Source organism: Alosa sapidissima, chromosome 11 (genome assembly GCF_018492685.1).
Source record: "Alosa sapidissima isolate fAloSap1 chromosome 11, fAloSap1.pri, whole genome shotgun sequence".
NCBI classification, from domain to species: domain Eukaryota; kingdom Metazoa; phylum Chordata; class Actinopteri; order Clupeiformes; family Clupeidae; genus Alosa; species Alosa sapidissima.
Window position 1 is genome coordinate 14,044,394 of NC_055967.1, and position 27,844 is coordinate 14,072,237.

A 27,844-nucleotide genomic window follows, 5' to 3' on the forward strand; every position below is an offset into this window, starting at 1 on the left:
TACACTGAGACCAGTAATGGCATTTGACTGTTCAAAGGACTCTAAGAGCTTTTAGGATGAGAGTATTCACATTCTAATGACCGTAGCTCACATCCTTTTGAGACCAAAGTGCCATTTCATTTGAATGGACAGCATTTTGTTAAAAAAAAAAAAAAAAAGCATTGCTTGGCTGCAGCAACACGAGTGCCTTAGAGCTCTGTGGTCCATTAAGGTGACTGGAATGGCTGATTGAGTGCTGTGGGGGGAGAGATGGGCGAGGGGGCAAGGGGGACAATACCAGTTTAAGGCCAGCCATTGCAGTTTGAACAGTTTGCTTCCATTTGTTTCTGGGTTCCGCTCTTATCTCTGATGGCTTCTGACATCCAGGTTGGACACACACAAACATAACCAGCCCCCCAGAATTAAGGCAACAGTGCAAACAATACAACAGTACAATAGTACAACACTTTTTAAACGAGGGAACACACACACACACACAAATATACAAATACACATACAGTGTACAGACTTTGATACAATGAGCTCAGGGTCTGACATAAGCTACCAGAAATACTTTAAAAATATATAAAAATAAGGGTTTTAAAAGTAGGTCAATGATTGTGATGTCTGGCTAGCTTGGCTGTGCCAGTTGAGGGCACGCACCTTTTGTGACTTGAGCTCTCTCTTCTTTGACTTCTGCATGACTCGGGACTCGTACTCAGCTCGTGGGTGGTCCTGGGGAGATGGGAAAGTCAGTGGTGATAAAGCTGGACAAAGACACTCATTAAAAGGCCTCCCTCACATCCCACTGTTGTTTTTGGCACACAAACAGTCTTTCCCATTGATGTTTCTGTTTACTGGATAGCAACTTTTGAAGTCACGGCTAGTTATAGTTAATACACCAAGGTGAAGTGGTAATTATTTATCTGACTATATTACATATACTATGCAATGATGAATGGCTTTGCATTTAAATGAGCCTACATTAAATATGAATGAAGTGTGAAATGTTGAAATAAAACAAGTACAATTCATTTGAAAAATAAAACCAACATTTGGACAATCATGTCTTTACAAGTACTGTGCCCAATAAACATAATTGCCATTTCTTAAAAGGCTGTACCATTTCCATGACATGAAGAAAAAACACTGTGCTTCACAGTGACAATCATCGGAAATATCAGTACACTGCACCTTTTGAATCCTGTGCAAACAAGTGCATTCACTTCACTGTTAACTAGCAAGGTGTCTGTGAGGTTAGGTTCATGTGCTATTTATCAAACAGATACTGTATGTGCTTTAGCATTTGATGTGTTAAATAGCCCAGTAGAGAGACAGGAGGTTGGCAGATATGAAAGAGCAAATAAATATAGACAGTGAACAAGGCATTATGAGTGTGTCTCAGCTGAGAGCTGTGGCCAGAGAGGTGCATTAGAGGAGGGGTGAGATGAGCCATTACGGGTGGGCATCTTAAGAGCGTCTCATGATGTTCTGTGCTATTGAAAGAAAGGACAGGGAAGCAGCGTACGATTTCAAAAGAACATGAGGAAAGTAGAAGAGAGTACTTCATTAAACAAAATGTTCCAAACCTTTAGCGCTTCCTACAAAGCCAAAGAAGATGGGAAAATATGAGTTCAAAGAGACATCTAAACGAGCAACTCCCAAATGACCACAATTTCTACTGGAAGCCTGTAACTCTTACTCTGTCAGGGTCTAAAATAACATTAAACAATTAATGTGACATCTCCTAAAAGCCTTAAATATCTCCTAAAAGACAAAGTTCAAGACAGAACACATGGACTGCAGTGACCAAACACAACACACACAGGACTGGACTGACTGACCTCTTCATCCTCGTACCCTGTCAGATCCCACTCGTAGTTGAGGCGCATCTGCCTTCTCTTCCAGTGCTCCATGAACATGGCGGCTGCACAGAGGGCATGAGACACACGTTACTTTCAGACACATGACCTCAGGGCAGTGAGAACACAACACATATGCAAGTCCAACGACAAACTTAAGCCCTCATTAAGGTCATTATGTCATGCTGACAAAACTCCTATTGGTGTAATTCCACATGATCTAAAGTTATCACAGCATGCTATGACAGCTGCCAAATGAGACAGGATAACATATTGCCCAGGATCACATCATATCACGAGCACATCAAGCAAGGAGTTGATACAAAACGCTATTGATTAATAACACATGACCCAATAAGAACATAGAGGTAAGTGTGATATGAGCCAATAAGAACATAGAGGTAAGTGTGATATGAGCCAATAAGAACATAGAGGTAAGTGTGATATGAGCCAATAAGAACATAGAGGTAAGTGTGTGATATGAGCCAATACGAACATAGGTAAGTGTGATATGAGCCAATAAGAACATAGAAGTAGGTGTGATATGAGCCAATAAGAACATAAAGGTAAGTGATATCTATAAATGTTTACATCATTCAGATATCATGAGGACCTTATGTTGCTGTCATGCATTTGTAGTAAACATTTAACTTTACCTATCTTTTCCACCTGAGGACTCTAGTGTTTCCCATCGGATTTCTGCATGCCTTAAGGATATTTCAGTCTGGATGAAAGATCGGCACCTTCAGCTTAATCTCTCAAAAACTGAGCTTTTGGTATTTCCAGCTAAAACAGCTATTCCCCAACAGATTAACTTCCAGCTTGACTCATCTTCACTGACCCCAACTAGATCGGCACGTAACCTGGGTGTCGTAAATTACCAACTTAACTTCTCTGAGCATGTAGCTTCAATTGCAAAATCATGTTGGTTTATCTATGACAATATTAGGAAGATCAGACCTTATCTGACACAAGATTCCACACCACTTGTTGTCCAGGCCATGGTCATCTCCAAGCTGGACTATTGTAATTCACTGTTAGCTGGCCTACCTGCTTGTGTAGTAAGATCATTACAACTGACTCAGAATGCTGCAGCACACCTGGTCTTCAATCAGCCAAAGACGACACATCCTCCTCTCCTAGTTACTCTCCACCCCAACTCTGATGAGCCTCTGTTGTGTCGACCAGCCATAAATTCTAGGTCAAATTCAAGACTTTTTTTCCTCAGTGGTTCCTTGTTGGTGGAATGAGTTGCCCAGTGCTCTCCGTTCCTGTGATAGTTTTGGGTCTAAAGACATATCTGTTCAACATGCACTTAGTTAATTAAGCGCTTCTTATGGGTTAAGGTTTTTATATTATAGTATTGTTTATTTTCATTAGGCTATTAATTGAATTGGCATAGTTGTTTATTATTACTATTCTCCTTAATGTAGTCTGACCAACATTTTAAATTGTTCACTGTTCAATTGAACTATTGTTTTTATTTGTATGTCGCTTTGAACAAAAGCGTCTGCCAAATCCCATAACCATAACCATAACTCTGAAAGCCCTGAACTCTAACGTTAGAGATTTCTACAGGTATAGAGAAATAATCTGAAATTGTTTGGTTGTGCTTGATTAATATGGTTATCTATTTCATGCAAGAAGAGGGAAATGAATGATCATGGAGACAGTTTCAATTCCACAGGAAGATTATGTACGGGGAAAAGGTGTTAAAATTAGAATTAAAAGGAGACTCAATTATTCACGTTAATTATAATCTTGATCAATGGTCAACTGAGAAAGGAACAAGACTAAATTAGCTTCACGTTTCATACAAAAGTGACATAGATGGTAATGAGAACCTGCAATGTACAACCAAGTAACAGGAGACACAAGCAGTAGTTAGTCTTTTAGACGTCTCTGTGCCAAACTCTACAAAAGTGAATGTAAAGCAATTTCTAATCTCTGACGTGTCCATAAACAGTGTCTGGTTGGAAGGAACCGCAGTCATTGTAAGTTACATAACTTGGGAGTTGGGAGCTGTGTGATATTTGTTTCTGTCACTGACTGTGTCAGAAAACACACACACACACACACACACACACACACACACACACACACACACACACACACACACACACAAACATACACACACACACACACACACACACACACACACACACACACGCACGCACACACACACACACACACACACACACACACACACACACACACACACACACACACACACTCATACATTCTGGCTGTGATAAAGCACATCTAAATCTTATTGCTGAACTTATGCCCTGGACCAGTGCTTAAGTCAATTGCTTCCTGCCTTCAGTCTCGGGTGTATGACATTGAGCAGAGCACAGACATGGCCAGCCCAAGAACCTGCTTTTTTTTCCTCCGAGGAGAAGGAGCAAGTCCCTCATCTCCAATGGGAGAGACTACCCAGGGCCACGGCAGGAGAGATGCCAAGAAGATGTGTCAGACACGAGGCAGGAAGGGTTTGAACAAGGACCACGGTAAACCACAAGCACGTTCCTGTTACATGTGGCAAAAAAGGCGAACAGAAGGTAGGAAAACACAAACTAGCAGACCTCACTGTCAATATATCGCATTAGAGCAGAGTGTGGTATGTTTGCAGAATTGAAACCACACAGATATTGCATGCAGAAATTCACCAAGACTGGTAAGATTGGAACTAAAGTACAAATAATAAAATGCTGTAGAGACCAGGAGTCTAACATATCTGTTGTCATATCAGGTTGTTTGAATGTGAGGTCGTGTCTAGGGTGAGTGAGAGTGCGACTGTTTAAGTGTGCATACGTGTGTGTGTGTGTGTGTGTGTGTGTGTGTGTGTGTGTGTGTGTGTGTTTGTGTGTGTGTGTGTGTGTGTGTGTGTGTGTGTGTGTATGTGTGTGTGTGTGTGTATGTGTGTGTGTGTGGATGTGTGTGGATGTGTGTGTGTGTGTGTGTATGTACAGTATGTGTGTGTGTGTGTGTGTGTGTGTGTGTGTATGTGTGTATGTATGTGTGTGTGTGTGTGTGTGTGTGTGTGTGTGTGTGTGTGTGTGTGTGTGTGTGTGCGTGCGTGAAGACAGCTCACCCCACAGGGCCATGAAGATAGAGAAGAAGACGGTGGCGGGGTTGTCGAACAGATGGCTGGCCCGTGCGGTGCTGCAGGCCGTGCTCAGGTTCCAGTAGCTGCACACGCGGTCACACATGGGGCACATGATGATGTTCTCCCTGTCATCACAGATCTCCATGCTGCGAATACAAACATAGTCAACACTTACTGTAACCCCACCATCACTCAACTACCCACCAACCCCCTGACCCTAGAGGCTGCAATGGAGACACATGTGGCTCAGAAGGTGATAACTGTTATAACAGACTACAATAACTTCATGAAATTTTGCCTGTAGGACAGTTCATCATATGTTCAATCGACAAATATAACATATAATGGTAAACGCAATGGTCACCCAAGGGGGTGCTACACATTGGTGGCGGTAGTGAGGTTCCCACCTTCACTGTAGGAAAGCGTTACAGAAATAACGTAACGTGCTGTTGTAAAGCACAGAGAAGTGACTGAAGAGATTAAAGGTGAAGGCTTACGAATGCCATGGCCAAGACTGACTCTTATCACTGTTTATAACACTGTTTATACTATAAATTTTAATTAAGAAACGGATTGATCCACTGACTAGTTCACATATTCTGTCTGCTGCACCACAAGTGCTAACTCACAGCAGTCAGAGCGTTTGGCTTACTGGTGAGGTGCTTACAGCGTGACAGTGTTCCAAATGGCCCCACACTATCCATGTCATAATATCCTGCCATCAACGAGAGCCAGAGAGGAACCATCTACTGTGGGCCAGATGTTCTGTTTCACACATCACCTTGTCTCTCATCACTCTTCTGTGTCAGCCAGCTTCCTTCTCACACGGCTGAAGACCAGTCCAGCTCGAGCTCCGAGCAGGCTCCACTGCCCTCAGCCCCATTAATACTTTAATAGGCTGACTTATTGATGCGCTAAGGAAGTGCGGATGACTTGGAGATCACTCTTGAGCCAGATGGCGCGAGAGGTAGAGGTGTGATAATCACAATGTTATGGAATGGCATGCCATAAAAATGGGCTTTTGTGGAAACGCATGTCTAAAGGGATAACCTTTTTTTAGGATTACAGCGTGGGCAACATTTAGCTGGTTTCTAAGGTCCATCCATTGTTAAACATTCTATTTTCAGGATGGGAGATAGTGTATCAAAAGAATGTCATGCAGATGTCATAATATTTTAAGTTGTGTTACAACTAAGAATAATCATGGGGCCAGAGCCGTTTGAGGCATGCCGCCCTTTACAGTTTGGTCTTTCCCAAATCAGCCTGACCTGGGAATGTCGTCGTCCACCGTCACACATCCGTACAGAAACACGATGACCCCGACGAGTGAGGCCGGGATGAGCATCTGGGTGTAGACTCCCAGCCATGCGAAATACAGGCCAATCTTCTCACCAAAGTACTTCCTGCGGAGTGCACAAAATAAAGGTTGGTCAGAACTTTTCGGTCAGGGTCTTGCCTTGATATTTAAGTTGTCTTTGGCCTGCTGGGCCTCACCTGACCAGGCCTATGGGCTGGTATTTGTAGAAGACACTGTAGCTCGCCCACTCTTCGTACAGAAGCTGAGAGAAAACAAGCACAAACCAAAATAGACGTTTGTGACGGGGTGTCTCTGAGGGTAAATGCCATTTCATTGTAGCCACTGGAGAAAGCTGATCACTGCTAGTTTGACCTTTGTGGTGAGAAAAGGGGTTGTGGTGGGGGGGTTGTGGGCCTGTGTCATCTGTGGCTCGCGGAGAACACCGTGTACAGTATGGAGGGGAGGGGAGGGGAGGGGGGCGGGGTAGTGTAGCGTTGGGGCAGTGGAGAGAGACAGCTGTGTTTTGAGTTCTGGACCTAGCTGTAAGCACGTGTCTATGGCGATGTCCTCCCACGCTGTCGCCCCATGGATTTATTCACTCAGACGTGCTCCTGTATGGTGATATTACACTTGATCAATGGCTAACAGGCTAGAATTTATTATTATTTGCACCTTACCATTCGAAGGCAAAGACTATTTGGCACTCTGTGCCAGTGTCTTGGAGAATCGAGGAACACATACACACGTGCAGTAGTATATTTAAGTTTCAGATTGTTGCCATGTTCAATCTATAAATAAGAATGGTGAGAAACATTGGCGGTATGATGCTAACACAATTTTGATTTCAAATTAGCACATCTCTGTTCATAGCAACTGCAACATTAAATGTACTGTAGCTGCTTTGAAGAGCTATATACAAAACACTGTTCCTTACAAACAGAACAAGTACGGATCAGGATGAACAGGATGTGGCTACAATCACACTGTCAAGTATGCACAAGTACAGTATCTAAGCCAATGTTCATGTTGCACGCAAACAGACACCAATTTTAGACATGGTGTTGAAGCATTCCTCTATTAGTCTACTGGAAGCCAAGACAATTTCAAACTGGATGTACCGCAGAGCAGTACAAAATATGACCGCCGCCCAGTCCAGCACATTTTTTCCACAAAAATAAATCACGCTGAAAGGCCTATATGATTCTAACTGTCTCACTAAATTGCATTATCCACACTCAATTCTCACTGGTATCTGCTAGACAACAAGTACCAAAACATGATTAGTTCATAGATTTCAAATGTAAAATTCATTTTATACAACCCCACCCCCATCTTGCCTGTTCATAATTCTGAGAAATTCTTGAATTGTGTGCATGTGTGCGTGTACATGTTTATGTGTGTGTGTGTGTGTGTGTGTGTGTGTGTGTGTGTGTGTGTGTGTGTGCGTGCTTGTGTGTTTTCCTGCGTATGTGTGTTTGTGCATGTGCATGTGCATGCATGCGTACATATGTCTACTGTGTGAGAATGTGTCATATGTATGATTACTGTGAATGTATGTGTGTGCGTGTGTATCTGTTTATGCACATGTGTGCACATGGAATGGGTTAACATGACCCCTGGAGGCAAACATACGGAAAAAAATTGGTCATCCTAGGCCCTACGGTTCTCAAGATATTCACAGAAAACTGTGTCTGCCCTACCCTCCTTTCGGGGGGTCCAGTACAGCGGGGGGGGCTACAGATCAAAACAAAAAATGATGGTTCCATGTGGGGTTACATGCCCACCAAGTTTCGTGTACCCTGGTCTTTCAGTGTCCTGGGAATCCTTGTTGGTGTACGGTCACTAAATGTACACATAAATTATTTTATTGTAAGGCCCCCCATGAACGAAAGTTCACAAAACTTGGCATGCATTCGGAGGGTGTCATAATGATCCTACACTTTCAATTTCGTGCAGTTTTGACCATGTCAGCCAGAGATATTGTGATGAAAACACCTAATTATTTGCTTTTTAATTTTTAACTAGGTGGCGCTATACATGAAATAAGTGGTAATGGGATGGGTTGACATGCCCCCTTAAGACCAACATACAAAAAAAGGTGGACCTCCTAGGCCCTACGGTTCTCGAGATATTCACAGAAAACTGTCTCCGGCCACCTACAGGCCAGTTGGTGTATAGTAACATAAATTAATTTATTGTGTGGCCCCCCATGAACGGAATTCCACGAAACTTGGCGTGCATTCAGAGGGTGTCATAATGATCCTACACTTCCAATTCCGTGCAGTTTTGACTATGTTAGGTCATAGATACCTGCGATTACAACACCTCATTTTTACTTTTTTGTGTTTAACTAGGTGGCGCTATACATGAAATGAGTGGTTATGGAATGGGTTGACATGGCCCCTTGAGATCAACATACAAAAAAAAATGGTCCTCCTAAACCTTACGGTTCTCGAGATATTCACAGAAAACTGTGTCTGCCCTACCCTCCTTTCGGGGGGTGCAGTCCAGCGGGTGGGGCTACAGATCAAAACGAAAAATGATGGTTCCATGCTATCCATATGGGGTTACATGCCCACCAAGTTTTGTCTACCCCGGTCTTTCAGTGTCCTGGGAATCCTTGACGGAAATTTGGACATGCGAAAAAAAAAAAAAAAAAAAAAAAACCTATATGACCGCCGCTTCGCTGTGTGGCGGTCAAAAAAAAACAAAACTATATGACCGCCGCTTCGCTGCGTGGCGGTCATAATTATTACACAATAAGAAACTATGAGACAATACTGCCATACAATAACTATCTACTTATTAAGACATATCTCTTCTGTTATTATATCTATATAATGGATTCTGTCTTTTTAAAGTGTATGAATTAACCAACTGTCACTAATATGGACATCTGGAAACCCTGGGTCAGGGGTTGAGGGTGGTACATAATTGGACAATGCAGAGGACATGTTATGTGTGGACAGTAGCCTTGGCCTGCGGACAGAGATAGGGGTGCCCCAGGGAAGCTTGGCCCGCAGTCAGACGGTAGTAAACAGATCTGTGTGCACCAACACCAGGGTGACGGCTCAGGTCACGGCGAACACAGATGCATGCCCTGCATGACTCGCCCCCCACAGCACACCACAGCACCACTGACAAGGCCACCCCACACTTGGCTAACCTGACAGTATGCCTTCTACAACCCTCACACACACAACCGCAAGACGAGAGATGTGCAGAGTAACAAATGTGGAGAGTAACACATAGCTGTGTGAGAGCATAAGATGCTGAGCATCCTTGTTGAAAGGTGAAGAATATTATTTCTCACATTAACCTTGTGGCTTGTGCCCACTCCAGTATTCATGCGCTGATACCCTGGGCTTTTCACTCATGCCCACCTCCTGCTCCAGTATGGGGACTCTTTTCGTGCCATTTCCCTGGCAGTGTATTCAGCTGTGTCTGTCTCCCACCATGCCCGAGGAGCTCGTGAAGGAGAGGATATAATTAATAGAGGACTGACACGTCTGGCACATGCTCTGGTGCTGCGCCACCCAGACATGTTTGCATCAGGGAGCAAACCTTCAGCTCATATCTGCTGGCCAACGCAGCCAGAGGGGAACCCAGCCCGAGGTGTCACTGTCCCAGTCAAGGTGCTCCCACAGGATACTGTATCAAAATAACACTGGCACTGACCAACACTGATGACCACTTGATGGACACGACGTGCCAGTATCTCTCTTTCCTTCTGCTCTGACCTTTAAGAGGGACAGAGTTAGGAGAACACGTAGCTCTTACCTGTCCCTGTGACTCAACTGAAGTGTCACAAGAAGAACTAGACACTGAAATAACCTCATTAATATTAAAGGCTACATGAGTAATGACACGGATTACTGATAAGTTCCACAGTCCAGAACACCTGTGGAGAGACCTCTAGGGCAATGTTTCTTAACTGATGGGTCAGGACCCAAAAGCGGGTCGGATATTGTGGGTAAAGAAAAAAAAATCGCCCTCTTTTAAGTGCTACCTTATCAGACCTAATATCGGACCTTATTTTGATAGACTATTCATATGTCAAGTCGTTGCCATTAGACATAGACAATGTTAATGTGACAGGTCATGTTAGACATCAGTTTAGTGATATACGCAAGTAGGCTACAACCCTGAATATTTGAAGTAGGATATGGATTCACTGAAATTGAGGACAAATTGGGACAGAAACCCCAGTGTGCAGTGAATTGCTGGCACATGAGAGCATAAACCATCAAAACCAAAATGCCACATGGAAAATAAGCACCCCTGTTTAAAGCAAACCTGTCAAGTACTTTCAAAGGTGACAACAGGAGTTGAAGTCTTCACAAATGTACGTACCGGTAATGCCAAACATCAGCATGTTCCAAACAAGTAGTTCTACAGGCACTTTGCATGTCTTAGCCTACTATGTAGCTCACCGTATCCGTTGGCTTGAGCGCTAAAAAGATATATGGGTCGCGACTAAATGAACATGGGAAGTTGTGGGTCCCAAAGCCAGACCAGTTAAGAACCACTGCTCTAGGGCATGACGCTGTGCACGGGTAAAGATACAGGGACTCTTACTGCTGTAGTGACCAACACTGACCTCGGCTGAATACTCCATCAGTAGACTTAGTACACAAGGTCTGCATGTTACTTTTCCTGAATGTCAAAGCAATATTATAATGGTTTTTACCATTAAAGATCTAAATATTCATTTTGATGATATGTGGTCAAGCAGAGGAGACGCTTATTTATACGAAAATATGCTTATTGTGCACACTGGCATTTTGCAAAGTACGTGTTGATTGGCTCTGCAGAAACTGTCAAGACAGTGCCAAAATTTGCTGATTGGCTCTTCAGAAACGACGACAAAACACTTCCAAAATTCGTGTTTGTAAAAAAGTTTTGTAGCTTCGTAGATCCAGTTTGCACACGAAAGATAGATGTCGCACTTCTCCCATGCCTGTAGCTATAAAGCTGTTCCACACACATTCAAACTAAATCCCTGTGGACAAATGTTTTTCACAAGTGCACAAAATATTTCTACAGGTACGCGTTTTTTTTGCACACAGACAAATTAATTCCACAGTTACAAAACGGTTCTACACTTGTGCAAATCATATTTTCAAGACAAAACTCTATTACACATGTGAATATCTTTTCACAGACACACAATCTTTATGGCGTTGTTCTGATTCCATAGATCTAAACTAGAAAACACACACACACACACACACACACACACACACACACACACACACATGTGAAGTGTTCAGTGAAGCCCTGCAAGGCAATGCCTGTGGTTGTGTGCTCTAGTTTCAGTGTCAGCTAACCAAGGAGACAAGCACTCGACCCAGCCCCCACAGCAACACCCCTTTGATCATGTCCAGGGCACTGGTTTGATGGAGAATTGCTGACTGTGGCCATTAACAAAGTCCTGCCATCCATAAAGATGCTCTCCCATTGCTCTCAGACTAATGCGAATAATGTGTGCTCCACACTTACCTTCCTATCATTGGGCTCCACATTCTCTCCATCTATATCTCCCTGCAATGAACAGCACAGATCCCTTATTAATGTACATACCTTTTTGAGTGTGAATTTCAATAAGCGATACTAGTGCAAAGTGCTAATTTCTGTCATTATTGTCATTAAAAACGGGTTCTTATAAGCATGCAGTCTCTAATCACTCTCTAATGGACTAGACACAGGTACACACTTGGACACAATAGAATACACACTGCACTCTGAGAAAAATAATTTGTTGAAAATAAAACAACTTGTGTTGTTTTTAACACATCTCTATGTCCAGATAGGGACAACACAATTTGTGTTGTTTCTAACATATTGCTTTTGTTATTTGTTTATTAGAGTGTACATAGTATGTGTTGAAAATAAAACAACTTGTGTTGTTTTTAACACATATCTATGTCCAGATAGGGACAACACAATTTGTGTTGTTTCTAACACATTTATTTTAAGATTGTGTGCCCTCAATCTCTTGTGAGGGCAGGTGCAGTCAGACAGAAAATACAGTAAAATCCCTGTGTGGACACTAAAAACAGCAGCGCAGTAGGGCTGGAGATGACATATTAACTGCGTCTGGGGGCACATGGTAGCACAGTTCCAGTGTGGGTCAGGCGACTGACTGTCACAGATACTCACATCATGTAAGGGATAGGCAGCCATGTAAACCCCACTCGCCAGCAGACTGGTTATCCCTACGGGCAGAGAGAACACGAGGACATGAGTTAACCCCCTTTTAAATAGGTAAATGCCTTTGATTATTTAATGCTGTTGGCACATACTGCTTATTCTGCCTTGCCCTTTTTAGGGCATATTGAGTGGCACAGAGAATGTTGTGGGTGCTGGGGACAACCCAGAGGTGCATTTTTCAGAGCAGCACTTCGGGCAGAAAGCCTGAGTTTATGTTAATATTCCTGTGTTTAATATGCTCATTCCTCAGTGCTTTCATCCACTCACACACACATACACACACACACACACACACACACACACACACACACACACACACACACACACACACACACACACATACACACACACACACACAGACACACATATACACACACACAAACACACTGGCATCTCTGCATAGACATACTCAAGGCAAAAATCTGACTTTGTCCATTCTGTTTCTTTTGGTGTAAAAGAAAAGATGAGCTCACCCATGCTATATTTGGCTTTAGTGCATTTGGTGCGTTTCAAGACTTCAAATACCTGAAGAAGTAGAAAAACAAATCCAATTGCTTACTTAATACATACTAGCAGACTGTCTTATGAAAACCTCCAAGATAGAAAAACGATTAATCATACTTACTATTGAACTTCTAGTTTTACTATCAAAAAAGGAATCCTTGTCTGACAGGTCAAACCTATTGGTAGACAGAAGGATGTTTTAATGACACAGTTATACAATACACCATAGGGCATATTCATGTGGTTCCATACAACTTCAAAGTTCAATACAACTGAGCAACAGGTGTCTCTAGAAGGTCATGACTGATCCAGCAAACTAGTAATGCTGATTCGTCTGAGTTGCTACATTATTCCAAACCCTCAACACTTTTAGCAATATATCCTGCTATAACCGTTCATACAACCATCCCAAATGTCTGTGCTGTTCTGTGATGTGTTGATGACCTTGAGTGTGGGGGGACTCACAGGTGCTGCTTTTCTCTGGAGAAGGGATACGAAAGGTGCTTGACTTTCTGGGCCCTGTTCTCCTCCACGTTGGGGTGGAGTGGGTCTGTGACTTTGTGGATAAACGTGTTGATCTTCTCCACGACACTACTGCTCTGCTTCACCTCATAAACCTGCACAGAGGAGCCCCCCGGCCCGGGCTTATTAGTCTCCATCTGGACTTTACAGGAGAGGGAGGCGTCAACTGACCGATTCATAGGTGGAGACACTTTTACCTTTTTAGTGGGCATCTTCAGCTTCATGAATTCTGCCTCTCGGCAAAGCACGTTCCAGGGAGCATGGATCTTCACAAAGCCCACGCCGTGAGTTTTTGTCTGTGGAATATAAGCAGCAGACACAAAGGATAATGCCAATCACCGCATAATTTACAGTGATGTCATAACTTTCATAGTTGATCACTCCGCAGTTTACTTTAAATAAGCTGTGAACGCTACTAGGTATAAACCTTGGCAGTTGAACTTCAACATGTTTTGATTTTGTAAAGAATTGTATCAACATTCCTCTCTCATTTTCTCCACAGCTCTCTTTGAAACACATACTCACGGTGTGCTCCATCCTGAACTCACACTAAGCAAGAGGGAACTGTATGACTGCTGTGCGGGCATGAATGGGTTAACTACACAGATGCCAGTGCAGGACTAAACATTACACACACTTGGATCCCATGTGGTGAATGCTGCAGTAGGGCCAGTTTTGTCGGAGGGGCTCAAGTGTGTTTCTCTGGCCTGTGTTTCTTTAAATCAAGCGTAAATGACCCTCTGCAAATGTCAAACAAGGTCACTGATTTATGCCTCATGGTCGTCCCTCCAGAGCTTGACCAACACCACCTCAAACAAAGATGAAGCTCTAGCAGAATTATGAAGGGAATGTTTAAGTAGCCTAAAATAACAAATACATGAGCCTTATCTCCAGTCATGAATAAGAGGCATGCATTTGGGGTGGGTGACAGTTCAGTAAACAGTGTGGGACAACAATAACAGATCCCTCCTCTTGAGTAAGCTCAATAAAAACTAAATCGGGCCACATTTCTTAGAAAAGAGAGAGAGAGAGAGAGAGAAAGAGAGGGGAGGAAGTGGAAGAAAGCATGTAGACCATAGAAATACATGAATCCAAGTAGAATACATGTAGACCATTATAAAACACTAACAAGCAACAACTGTATTTTCTTGGCAGGCCAGCTTCTTTATAAAACTTTTAATTAGAGTTTTGCGAGTGTAAACCATGTGTTTACAGCTGCTTTGTAAATATCTGTGGGCCCACAGGTCCTATGACCACACTACATATAAGCAGGAAGCATTCAATTTACAGACAGTTTCAATGACCCACATGCTACCACGTAATGTATCTCACAGACAACATCTGGAAATTGGCTCCAGATGTGAATTAGTCCCACTCAGAGGTGGAAAAGTCCAGCTTCAGAAGGTAAATGTCCAACCATGTACTGTATTGGCTCTTCCTGTTCACTTAACACGGGTGATCTCACCAATTAGCTGCTCTACCTGGCTGAATAGTTAATTAGGATCAGCTGGTTTAAGTGAAAAATTGGCAGATACGTGGTGGGACTTTTACTTTCTGAAGCTGAACCTTCTTTACACAGATTAGTCTGTGTCAACAGATCCTAATGATCTATAATACACAGGGTGCCGGTTTTAATCAGCACGCCTTTCATCACGGGCCCAGAGGAAGAGGGAGGCTGATAAAGTACCTAAACATGGCTCCTTGGCTTCCGCTGAAAAGTCATCACAGCAGATTAGGTTGTGTTTCTCTCCCGGCAGAGAACACAAACACTCAGACAACGTGTGAGAAGCGAGACAGCATGGGGTCCAATGGCCACTGTGGAACTACTGGGAAAATGCCGGCTAATTAAGAGGTCAACCTCCCCAGCAAATGTCAGGCAGTGGGTCAGATTTGAATATCTGGGAGAGAAAGAGAAGCCCTTTCTCTGAGACTTTCACAGCCCGTCAGTTAAGACGAAAGAAAAGACAGAGTCACTGGTATGAGATCCTGTGGTATTTGGAAACACCTAATATTTGATCAAACGTACAAACCATGTGAGCAAATATATGTGGGTTATTAAATAATGTTGATAACACCAAATCTATACACTGATAGGAATAATCTATGCCTATTGATAGGAACAATCTCTATGTAAAGATCCAATGCATGTCATGCATTGCATCTTCACATAGAGATTGGATAAGGGATACTGCACAAAGTGTAAAAAATATAGTTTTGACAGACGCTACAACTGGATTTTTTTTTAAATTTACGTATGTGGGGCTTGGAAGATGCTGCATGTCTACTGTATCTAATAGTGCATGTTGCCTGTTTGTACTGCTTAGAAACTGTGGTGTGACGATGTTGTGGTGTGATCATCAGAGTAGCAGCTCATGACTTAAATGAAATCCCAGCTGGCCTTCTCTCAGAGCTCTGACCATGCTGCCCTCGCCCCCTGACTGGCAGGCCCATCCCCAGCGGTGTGATCTCGGAGGGTAAGAGATCCCTCATGACAGCTGTCATCTTGCCATGTTCAGCAGTTGGGACAGCTGATATAGGCTTGTATAATTTTGCGGAGCACGCCACAACACCACTGGATGGGCTCCCACACCTCCGTCCTGATCAGAACCGACACTGTCAAGCTGAAAAGGCTGCTGCTGCTCGTGCATAGCAGATTCATGGCGTCAGATGCATAGTCATCACACTGGCTGTTTGGAAAACACCAACCCGAAAAAAATCACCATTAGGTCACCAATGTGGCTGAACAGGAGGAGGCAACAGGTTCTGCTAGATGTAAGCTAACCTTATGAATCACATTAAACAACTAAAGAAAATAATTTCTGCGATCTCCAAATACTCCGCTCGCTACAGTTTACATTCACAGAGGACAAAGCCCACCGCCTCACGGCAAACAAAAGAGAACACACCTGCCCCTTATATGCACTAACAACAGGTCAGTTTCAGCCTTTTGGTCACCTCCATTGGCAGTGCTGAGCAAAACCTTTTGTGGGCCTTTTTTTTTTTTTACAGCAGAGGCACTCAGCTGCTAAACTAGCCAAGGTCAGCTAAAACACAAATGACCACTCTGATCCCCCAACTGGCCAGGTCAGACAAAAGCCATGACAGAGCCCTGCTGGTGCACAGGAATGCACTGCCTACCCTAAGGACAGATGACCCCCGTCACTTGGAGGTCAAAAATGGAGGACATACAGATGGAAAGAGATATTGTTGGTGGACAGAAAGAAAGAGAGAAAGAGGTAGAGAAAGAGAGAGGGAGATGAAGAAAAAAACAAGTGAGAGACGAGGGAAGGAGGGAGAACTCACATCTTCATCGTTTTCCAGCTCCAGTCCCATCTCCCTCAGGTTGCACTCGAACTCCTCGCGGTGCAGGCGCTTGTCGTCCTCGTGGTAGTCCAGGCTGTGGTTGGCTGCTCCCCCCGCCTCAGGGTCTCCCTTGGCCGCCGGCGGCGACGGTGGCGGGGGGGGGTGGCGGAGGCTGCGTCCGTCCGCGGCGCAGGCTGCGGGTGAAGGCGTTGTCGGTGAGGCGTGAGGAGCGGCGGGAGCGCGAGCTGCTGGGCTTCTTGATGTGGTACGTGAGGATGTAGTCCACGCGCCGCTGGCCGTCCTGGAAGTAGAGGCCGTGGCGGCATCTCGTGTTCTCCTCGGGGGTCAGGGAGTTCAGCAGCTGCGGCGCCAGCGGATGGATGGACATTAGAGAGGCTTGAGGTCAGTGTGTGTGCACGTGTGTGTGTGTGTGTGTGTGTGTGTGTGTATGTGTGTGTGTGCATTTGCTGTGTATGTTTGTGTGAATGGGTGTGTGAGTGAGCATGTTCCTAGGTGTATGTATCCTTTCAGTTATGCTCATTGGTTGTGGTGGCCCTTTTACACAACGTGTCATCTTCACAGAACATAAAACAGTATATTGTCAATTTAGGAGTAACAGAAACACTGACCCTGTGAGCCATTGCCATTTTCATGACATCAGTAAATGTTTCAAGATCAGTTCAGAAGTCAGTCTAAACATTAACCAAATTCACTGGCCCTTAATGAAAATGGGCATCTTTTCTTTACTGATTCCCTGATCTGATTCATTCATTCTGAATGATACTTTGCTCAAGCCGCTCATCTTCAACAGCCCAAATCTTAAAGGCTTAATTCTCAAACGCTTTGATGGCAGACATATGGATGAGAGAGCACTTTCAACAAATAATACATTTACAGACAACGACCATATCCGGGCTTAAAATACCTAACTTTCTCTAGGAAGCATAGCCGTGTCACAGAAGAGACACCCAGCTTCACTAGATAGGAAAGCAATTCAGAGAATGTCTATGTGTTACAACTGGCCCTGGCATGGGAATTTTTTATATTTATACAGTGCAAAAAGAACATAGCTGATAAGGTTTGACTTCGGAAGAAGTCCGAGGGAAGAACTATGCTCTGGATAAGCCAGCCCTGGCCCTGCATGGCCAAGTGCAAGTTTCAGCCTAGGTCATTCAGACAGCATACTTTAGATTGTGTTGTGTTATCAGTATTAAAAATATTGTCAGATATCCGCACAGATGAGCTCAAGTATTTTGATAGCTCTGGGCTGACTGATTAGCTATTTTAATAGCGATATGTAATTGGAGGGATACACATATGCACATTAACATTATTTTGGCCTAATTTGACATGTACTTTCCTTGTTTGATTTACTTGACTGCTAACATTAAAGACAGACTCCTCAAGCAGCAGAGGCAGCATGGCTGACAGGAGAGAGAGCGTGGCATGGCTACATTTCAGTGGAGGCTCTGATTTCATCTGGAGAAATAATAACAAGCCTAATCACAAGATGACTTGAGGTGGCGCCTGGGATGACCAATGAGCGAATGAAGTGCACTCTCTCTTCAAGTCAGTGTTTTCCCTGTCAGGAGTGCGTTCAATCAAAACTGTGACTTGAGTCTTTCAAATATACACCAGATTGGGAGGCAAATACTGAACTGCTGTTAGAACAGTAAAAAGCAGCATTTTAAAAGTCTTAGAGTTTTGCACGGCAAAAACAAACCGGCTCTAAGTTTATGAAATGTTTATATATAACTAAATAATATGGTTGTCTTAAAGTAATACAACTATAATTCATATCCCAGTCATTTCAGATTAACATTAGACTGCAAGTAAAAAGAACATCCAACCGAAGTTAAACTGACTGATGCTTGAGGCTCATGCTTTGCCAAGTCAGACACAGAGGTAAGTGGAGAGTTTGATCTTCTGAAAACTCAGCTTAATCTTTGTGCTGCACACACATTAACACAAGTGACCTGACAGTACACTCACGTCAAATTTGCCATGAAGAATTACATCTCTCAGGTAATGTCTAGGCTTTGGGTTTACACTCAGGTTCCCAGGGCTGTCGGCCGCTGTTCCTGCCATCTTCCCATTACTACCGGAGAGCTACGTCTGACTGCTGCCCCGTGAGCACAAGCCTCTTGCTTCGACCTCGCTACTCTCTCTCTCTCTCTCTCTCTCTCTCTCTCTCTCTCTCTCTCTCTCTCTCTCTCTCAGTGAAGCAAACCCAACGTCTCAGCCGCTAGACCTGCTTGTTACTTGAGAAGAGTCAGAGAAGCCAACAGCTAATATTAGATGAAGCTATAAAGCCGTGCATTGCTTCAAGGTGCCCTATCTTTACGGGGGTCTTCTTCTGCCCGTGTGTCTTCCATGTTTTAGTAGAAGGCGAATAACACAAATAAATAGTGAGCATTGTAGGGCCAAAATAATTTTCAGGTTAAAGTTGAGATGCATTGCATGACTACAACAGCTACGGTGGCTTAAGAAAGAGGAACAGCTCCCACCTCACCGAAAGTGTGATCCGTGAAAGCATGTCTGAGCTGAGAAGGCTGAGAAGAAGTGATACACTGATGGAAGTGATATCACATCGGGGGGATGGAGAGGAATTGGACTGACCCAGCACTGGGGTGCTCTGGGGCCAAACGGGGCATGGGAGTTGCAGGACACCTCCCAATACCTCTCTGGCTATACAAGTTCCTGGACACGGAGGTCCTGTTTGTCATAGTTACTGTTGATGTACTGTAACCATACTTATCATGTAGGTATGAATGCTAGCTATACAGTATATACTTTGTCAGTAAATACAATCTTTAATATGTACGTAAAAATTCACACTAAATAAATGGCTAACTTGAATGTGCATAGTTTACAGTAATCCTGTCTTTGGCTGTGTGTCTGTGTATGTGTGTGTGTGTGTGTGTGTGAGGGAGAGAGAGCGAGAGAGAGAGAGAGAGAGAGAGAGAAAGAAAGAAAGAAAGAAAGAGAGAGAGAGAAACTGGCAACAACTGCTGACAAACAGGGCATGACACCAGTAGCTACATAGTCTAGATTCTTACATAGAATGTAACGAGCTAAACAACAGAGAAAGTGTTCCCTAACACTCACTGCTAGATTACCTTTCAATGTACCACCAAGAGGCATGGTATTAATATATGTCAAACTCTGACAAATTACATCATATATTCTTTCTTGACCACAGACCAATACACTTATTGTATAAAATATAGCCCTATGATTTGTATACCTATTCTATTTAGATGCACAAGCCTTGCCATGATTTTTGGCCTGGAATGAGATGCATTCATTTCAAAATTATTTTAAAATAGAAACAACTCCTATTATTGCACTGAAATTGTGTTACTGTTTTGAGGTGGCACAATAATTATTGTCCCTTATGGACTTTGAAGATGTGATACAAAGATAGGATATTTTAGTCCGCAAGCATGCATATTTATTTTAGAGTAGAATGCAATCTTGGTGCATTACATAACACTGGAAAAAAGTGTCTGCAGGCTGTTTATTTTTAGCTGGAGCGTTTTTAAAAAAATACACGTCTTACAAACAAAACAAAAGTGGCCTTGTAAACCACTGAGCGGTCCCAGTGGGAAACATGTGTCAGGCTGCTGGAGAGCAGGAAGATGGAGCACAGTTCACTTCTCAGTGGGAACATAAGGATGTGGCGAACGTCACCCCACGGCTCAAACACCCCACCTCCACCCCTCCACGGTGTGCTACCCAGAGTGCAACCTCAGCCACTCTCTACATGTTTGTCCACAGAAAGGGCTAGCTTCTACTGACCACTCTGACACACCGCCTCACCCTGGCACACTGTCTCTGAGGCTAAGGACACAGTGGCACTGCCAAAGACTGCGCAGTGCTCTCAGTGTTGGGCCATTTCACCTGATGGAGCCGCTCCTGGGACACAGGAATGACCATTATTGATCATTATTGGTGCCAGCAAAGGTTCAGGCCCTGCCCTGGTAATTGCTTTACATTTGCAGGGACTACAGTAGTTGAATGGAAACATCTAAAGATCAAATAAATTGGGTTGGTCAGATCTGATTCAATATCTGCAGCAATAACAGACGCAATAAGGGATCCCTTGACTGATCTGGACAACAAGTGTGAAAAGAAAATATTTAAACCGTCTGTTTTAATGTGTAGATTTCCCTCAAGGAAACTGATGAAATATAGAAACAGTTCTACAGTGGCAGTAACACCACAAAGTGAGCTATAAAAATGACATTGTAACATCCTTTGCAACTGTCGCTCAAGTGCAGTGGATATGTCCATTTAAAATAAACAGGGAACAAAACAGAGCACAACACGCATAGCAACGACACACACTATGCATAAATCCAGAGGTTGCATGCCTGGCAGGTTGGAAGTGTACACCCAGGACAATCGCTACAAACTTTCTAACTGTCAAGTTTTTTAATAAGTGTAAGCCCTTAACACACACTCCACATGCCACTACTGCATATGTGTTCCAGACTTCAGTTTGGCCAGGCTAAAAAAGATTACTTACAATGGCATCTGGCTGGACATATCCGATATCTTCGATGCCTTTGATATCGATGATATCCACCTCTTTGTCGCTGCTGGGGACAGGGCTGTACCTCTCATTCTTTTTCATGGCAGACGGCGAGTCCAGCTGAGGAACAGGACCTCCTAGACAATCGCGTGGGTCAGGGTCGTACCTGAGGGACGTGAGGAGGAGTTGAAAAAGAGCAACAGAACATTGCACATTACTGGACGTCAAAAAATATTTGACAGGTCTGAGAAGGAGTCATTGACATATACAGATATAGCCGGACACAGCGGTAACTTTAGGCCTGTGCGTCACTTTTGGAAAGGGCAGCATTGGTGTGTGCATGCCATGAATGGCCGTTTGTGGACAAGGTAGGGGTGTCCACAAACGGCCATTCATGGCATGACTGCAGCTCAGTCAGACATGCATAGTTTTCTTGCAAAAATAAAGTCCGGCAACAAACTTGAACTTTTAAATCGAATTTGTTTGCCGTGAGTGGCGCCCCTCTCAGTCCTCAGCAATCAGTGTTGAAATGTACGGTACTGGGTGAGGAGCCTCAAAAGCATGCCTTGAGGGCCACGTCAACCTGATTCTGAATCAAGTTACGGCACTTATACAAACGCAGTAGTGACAGTGACAGATGTGGACAAGCGAGCCATCACACAAATGATCTCTTACAGTGACATCCACCTCTCTTTGAAACCAGATAATATAATGGTCATAGAAATATGTTGGAATATTTTATGGGGAAATAATTTGCATTTACACACTAAGAATCTTACATTAAATGTAATATAAGTATACATTGTATAGTATAAGTACAAGTATATATACTCTTTTGATCACGTGAGGGAAATTTGGTCTCTGCAATCCCGACGCAGGGAGCTGCCTGCTACAGCGGCGTTTGGGGAGCAGTGAGGGGTTAGGTGCCTTGCTCAAGGGCACTTCAACTGTTCCTACGGTTCGGGGTTAAGTCCGAAGCGCTAACCAGTAGGCCATGGCTGCCCCTCATAGTGTACAGTAAGGTAGGCCTACATTACTATATGTTATATCTGTAAGCTTTAGAAGCTATGACAGCATCTGATATAAAATTCATGAATAGGGATAAAGACATCTATGTTGCATGTAACACAAAGTTAAGACAGCTTTTCCTCTGATCCCATTTCATGATTTATTTTACAATCTATAAATATATATCTAAATCAAAATTGTAATTACATGCACTACTTAAAAAGTTGTTAGTGAGAAGCTTTCAAAATAAAGTGTAAATTCTGCGCCCCTCCTCAGCGCGGGCAAGGGTCTAGTGCAGGGGACATCTGAGAGTCTGCAGCTGAGCTCTGTTTATTTTTCGGCCTACTGCAGTATGTGAAATGCTCTTTTGACTCTGGTGAACCTCACCCGGATGCAGCTCTTCCTCTGCTCCGAGGTGCGGGGTGCAGGGGGGGGGGGGGGGGGTATGTGCGTGCATCCTCACCGCCTCCAGTCGGCTGCCCAGCTGGACTCCATCAGTCCTCTGTCTCTGACTGGGGACCCACTTCTGTGCGGCTTTAATTCCCTTCTAGGTTTAAAACATTGGGCTTCCATCCAGTTGTTTGGCAGTTTAAATAAGCACGACCCGAGGATTAGAAGGAGTCTCCGTGGGAATCCATGGTTAAAAAAAAACGTTTGTGGGGGGAAGGGAAAAAAACCTCCATGGGGCTAATATTAGAAGCGACTCTTTGGATTTTGAACACACAGCTTAAATCAATATGAAGACGTGGAGAAGCATGTCAAGGTGAAGGGTGCTGCAAAGTGCAGCGCATGAATGGTGACAATCACGCACATTTTGTGTGAAACCAACAACACTCCAGCGTCACTACAGCAATGAAACTGTTCACAACAAGGGGAAAGTATGTCATGATGTCAATTGACACGTACTGTATGTCATTGATGCATTTCAGACTAAATTCCCCTTTCGTGAAAAAGGGACTCAAAACATCTGCAAACCAATGCACGTCTGACACCTATAAACCTAACTGATGTCATGGGTATATAAATATTTATATTTGATGTGATGACAAAGTTACTTTTTCATATTTGTATGAATTTGCATCTGGCAACATTTGCATCTTGTATTTGCATATTACAACACTGTGCCACAAATTTACATCCATTGTTATTATGAGCACCTGAGTCTTTGTAAGTAATATATTGTCAATAATCCTATGAAAACTCTCATGTGTATATGGTGTGCCCTACAGTATATATGTTGTGTTGTGTTGTATATTTCTGCACCACCACTTTCCTACCATATATGCTGTAATTGAATTTAAAACATGCATTTTGTTAAATGTTCCCACTGTGTGTGCAGTAAGGCTACTACAGTAGCCTATATGTTTTTTATATATATATAGTTAATATCATCTTCTATTTACACAAAAATCTGAGCTGATTTCTGGGAGAGCACACATAGCACACTACGTGACCTTCCAAGCAAGTCACTCAGCAGGCGAGTGACAAAGACAGGTGAGAAATTGGCAGCAGTGAAAACTCCGCTTCGAGTGTCACAACATGTTAGTCATACTGCCGGATTAGAGCACCTGTGCACACCCTGGGTTTCCCCAAGGTTCTATCCTTAAATCAAGTCCCTTTCAGAGACACAAGTGGATTGTCCCGAAACAATGTGAAGGCAACACTTTCCACTCAATAGTAAATTATTAGTTCTGACAACGAGTTATGAAGGATGCCAGACGAGCCACTGCCATGTCGTTCCAACGATCAGCTTTCTCTGAACGTATTTTTTTATTTATTTATGGGGATCCTACAGATCTATCAATAACTCGAGCAATATAGCCTAGCCCAAGACAGTCACCACGGGGGTCGTCTACAATTCACAGATAAAAGCACCGCCAGTTTGACCAGACAACAGGTGTCAACTAAGGTGAATGTCACTTATAATATGCATTTTCGCGTTTAATACAATGAAAGAACAGTAATATGTGATTAATGCGACGTTTTCACCATAAAATAGGCTACTTTGACACACATTTATACAACATAAAAGGAACATTTAAGGGACCCTGAAAAACAACAATATAATGTAGCCTAGACTACAGCAACAAAATAACTGCTATATCAAATCCTCTGCAAATTAGACTAGGCAAGACAAGTACATTTTGCATGGGCTAATTAATCTAGATGAAAACGTTGGTTTCGACGTCAGCCTAGACCTACTCTTGATCCAGTGGAGTTACACTGTCCACTTCTTGCTTTCAACGAATTTATATAAATGTGCTCTTTGCGTTTTTCAACCATTTCGTTAGCTAACGTGACTTTTTGTAACTTACCTCCGGTTCAGGAATGATGTCCAAACAGCTGGGGAAGCGCTACAGGTGATTTTTAATCCATGATGACTGACTAAACTGTACGTCTTCTGAGGACTATGCGCGTTCTTATCTGGACGCTGACAAAATAACCCTCCTTCCTGAAGGAGACGTATGATGAGGCAGAGCGAGGAGGAGAATGTGCATACTGACCTTCTTTACTGTCGATTTATTTATTTATTTCAGAGGGAAGGACATGGCTCGAGTAGCCCTAGATGCGTGATGAATTCGAAGTGACGTGAAAGACGCCGTCAGAGAAGACTGTCAACCGCAAACTTCCAAAGCAGTCCATTCACATTTCACCAAAATCCCCACTAGCAGTCCATACACAGACGAACAGACAGACATGTACACTGCTCAAAAAAATAAGGGAACACTTACAGTTTTCCACAATTGTTAAAACACATGTTTTGAAACCTTCCACCCTTTTCTCCATTCTCAAACTACATTCACAGAATGTCTGGCAGTTAATTGCAGAACAAAACACTCGCCTGAAAAGTTTTACTTGTGCTCAGAACCAAACAGTGTCGGACTACCGATCCAGTGTATGATTGAAGTGTTCCCTTCATTTTTTTGAGCAGTATAGATAGACAGGTGGGCGGATACTTTATTATCTCCAAAGGGAAATAAAACCCTATAAACTGACATGACTAAACTCATAATGTTGTTGTAGCCTAGTATAAACTCAACTATTTGAAAGTTTGTATGAAGAGTATTTGGTGAATACACAGCATTTCAGATAGGTAGGCCTAAAGATGTCATCAGTGTCATAGGTAAAACATAAGCTTTATTATGCATTTTAATACCTCAAGTTATAAGGGTTAAAATAGATTAACTTACACGTTAATAATATACTGTATGTTCACAACACTCTATGAGGGCTGCCATATAAATAGTCTAGTAGCCTACATAGAATTATATCAAAGGTGGGACAAAGTCACTGTTAGGCAAGTCACAAGTAAGTCTCAAGTCTTAACGCTGAAGTCCAAGTCAAGTCCCAAGTCAAGACAGAGATGTCTTTAAGTCAAGTATTACCAAGGCCAAGTCGAGTCAATCATGCTTTCTATATATCATTCTTATCAATATATCATACTTGATATTTTGAAGTGTTTTAAAACACTTATAAGTACGGAGCCCCTAAGGGGACATGAGCAAAATAAAATCTAAAGTTTATCATGAAAGTTTCATGTGAAAAGGTTTTGCGTGCGCACACGAAACTTTCATGTGCTCACATGAAAGTTTCACGTGCGCACATGAAACTTTCATGTGCGCACATGAAAGTTTCGCGTGAGCATATGAAACTAAACTTTAGATTTTTTTTTGCTCACGTCCTTAGGGGCTCCGTATATAAGCACAAGCCCATAGACAAACAAAGTAGGCTATCCTTTGTTCTCTTACTGAGGAAAAGTAAGAGTGAATACAGGATTTTTGATTCTAATGAGTTCACTATGTAATAGCCTACTATGTCCCGACTTTCCGACTTTTTGGGACTTTAGCTCATTCACCGTGTTTCCCAGAGTTCGATAAGTCGAACGTGCGATGTATGTGGTATGAAATATGTATGTGATATGTATGCGATATGTATGTGATGTGGAATTGGGTTAGCCTATTCACCGTCTCCCCTAGAGTTAGATAAGTGTGTAAAAACATTTTTGTCACCTTACATGCATTGCCTTATAGCTTAGTGAATGGAATCTCTCGTTGCATTGTGAGTGTCAGCAAAGTGAGCCAATAAAAAAATCCCTAATTGCGGCCTGGTATTTACAATGAGTAGGCTACAACTGGCAATGCAGATTAAGAGGACGAGGCGATTTAGGCAGATATATTGACTTGAGACTACAGTATATTGGGGCGAAGCACTGCTACTTGGGTGCAGAGATATCGCGCAACACATAGCCTACCTTGTCTCACTCGCCACAGCACAGACAATCTCTAGGCTAGCCTACTCTTTAAAAACAGCCCCTATGCTTGGCAATTCTGACCTTATGACGGTCGAAACTATCTCATCAACAGAGACATGACAACACACAAGTCAAGAACTAGACCTACAGTGCATTCTCTTCCAAGATGCCTGGAGCCTTGTGCTCAATGTCCCCAAATATGTTGCTGGCTGCACTGCATTCTAAGCCATTCTATACACACCCCATAGCTGTTTTGTCATTCAAAATGTTAGAATGGCTTAGAATGCAGTGCAGCCAGCAACACATGTTATGTAGGCTATGTAGAGTATTGGTCTTCACAACTGAACGTAAATGCCCCCGCCCCTTTTTTACAATATAAAAATATCTAGTGATTTGTTATACCAATAGCCCTACTATAATAACAGTGCCGCATGGGGATTTGAAGAAAGAGGACCGATGCAGGCTAATTTTTTAGACCATTAGTAATTAAACAAAGTGTTCTATCATCATGGTCATGCGATCATAGAGGGCGAAGAGTGTCCGCTCCACGCTCAACTTGTTTACCATTATGTGCACCATCCGTGTAGCCTACTTGCAGCGCACTTTGTTGTCAAAATTATCAGTGTGAATGCATTCATGTGAATGAATACACAGTGCTAGTTATGACCTAGTGACCATCCAAAGGATTTACATGTTATTATTGTGTATACAAAATATTACATTAAAAGGAAAAATGGTTGTGCTTTTGATTTTTTAATATTTAGTATAGTTCTCTACTTTAACTCAATTAACATTTTAACTTTGCAACTTTCACTTGTATTGGAGTAATATGTACTTAAAGTGTATCTGTCACTTAAAGCATGGTTCGGAGTAATTTCACCCTAGGGTCCTTTGCACCATGACCCCGAGCCAAATTACCCCACTAATAATGCCCTGAATGGTATGAAACTTCTACAGTGCCAATATACGGGCTTTTCCCAAATCACGAACGTAATGTCGATGCAGAGGTAGGCTATAGTAGCAGATAGTAGCATCCATCAGGTAAGTGTTATTTAAATAAACTCCTCGTGTACCTACAAGGAGTTTTATGAGTAAAAAACATACTGTAGAAGTTTCGTACCATTCAGGGCTTTATTAGTGGGGTAGCCTAATTTACAAGATAAAAGTTGGGCCTGCAGAAACTCATTATAGTGTCTGACAGCGCTACTCAACCAAGGTTCGACCAAGGGAAAACAGGTTCTGGGAGGGTGTTTGGCTC

At 42.9% G+C, this 27,844-nt stretch overlaps 1 protein-coding gene across 1 annotated transcript in view; it reads right to left on the reverse strand.

The window, feature by feature from the left end:
- The window catches only part of LOC121724303 (anoctamin-1-like), a 37,927-nt gene extending 13,111 nt beyond the window's left edge, over positions 1-24,816 (reverse strand). The window contains 17 exon segments of the mRNA XM_042110756.1: positions 278-355; positions 643-714; positions 1,569-1,580; positions 1,824-1,906; positions 4,936-5,096; positions 6,219-6,353; positions 6,445-6,509; positions 11,750-11,791; positions 12,410-12,465; positions 12,934-12,985; positions 13,086-13,140; positions 13,430-13,581; positions 13,684-13,782; positions 16,790-16,999; positions 17,001-17,150; positions 21,321-21,492; positions 24,650-24,816. Of these exon segments, the coding sequence (XP_041966690.1) occupies positions 278-355; positions 643-714; positions 1,569-1,580; positions 1,824-1,906; positions 4,936-5,096; positions 6,219-6,353; positions 6,445-6,509; positions 11,750-11,791; positions 12,410-12,465; positions 12,934-12,985; positions 13,086-13,140; positions 13,430-13,581; positions 13,684-13,782; positions 16,790-16,999; positions 17,001-17,150; positions 21,321-21,428 (1,530 nt within the window). The 5' untranslated portion in view covers positions 21,429-21,492; positions 24,650-24,816.
- Between the last annotated feature and the right edge of the window lie 3,028 nt (positions 24,817-27,844).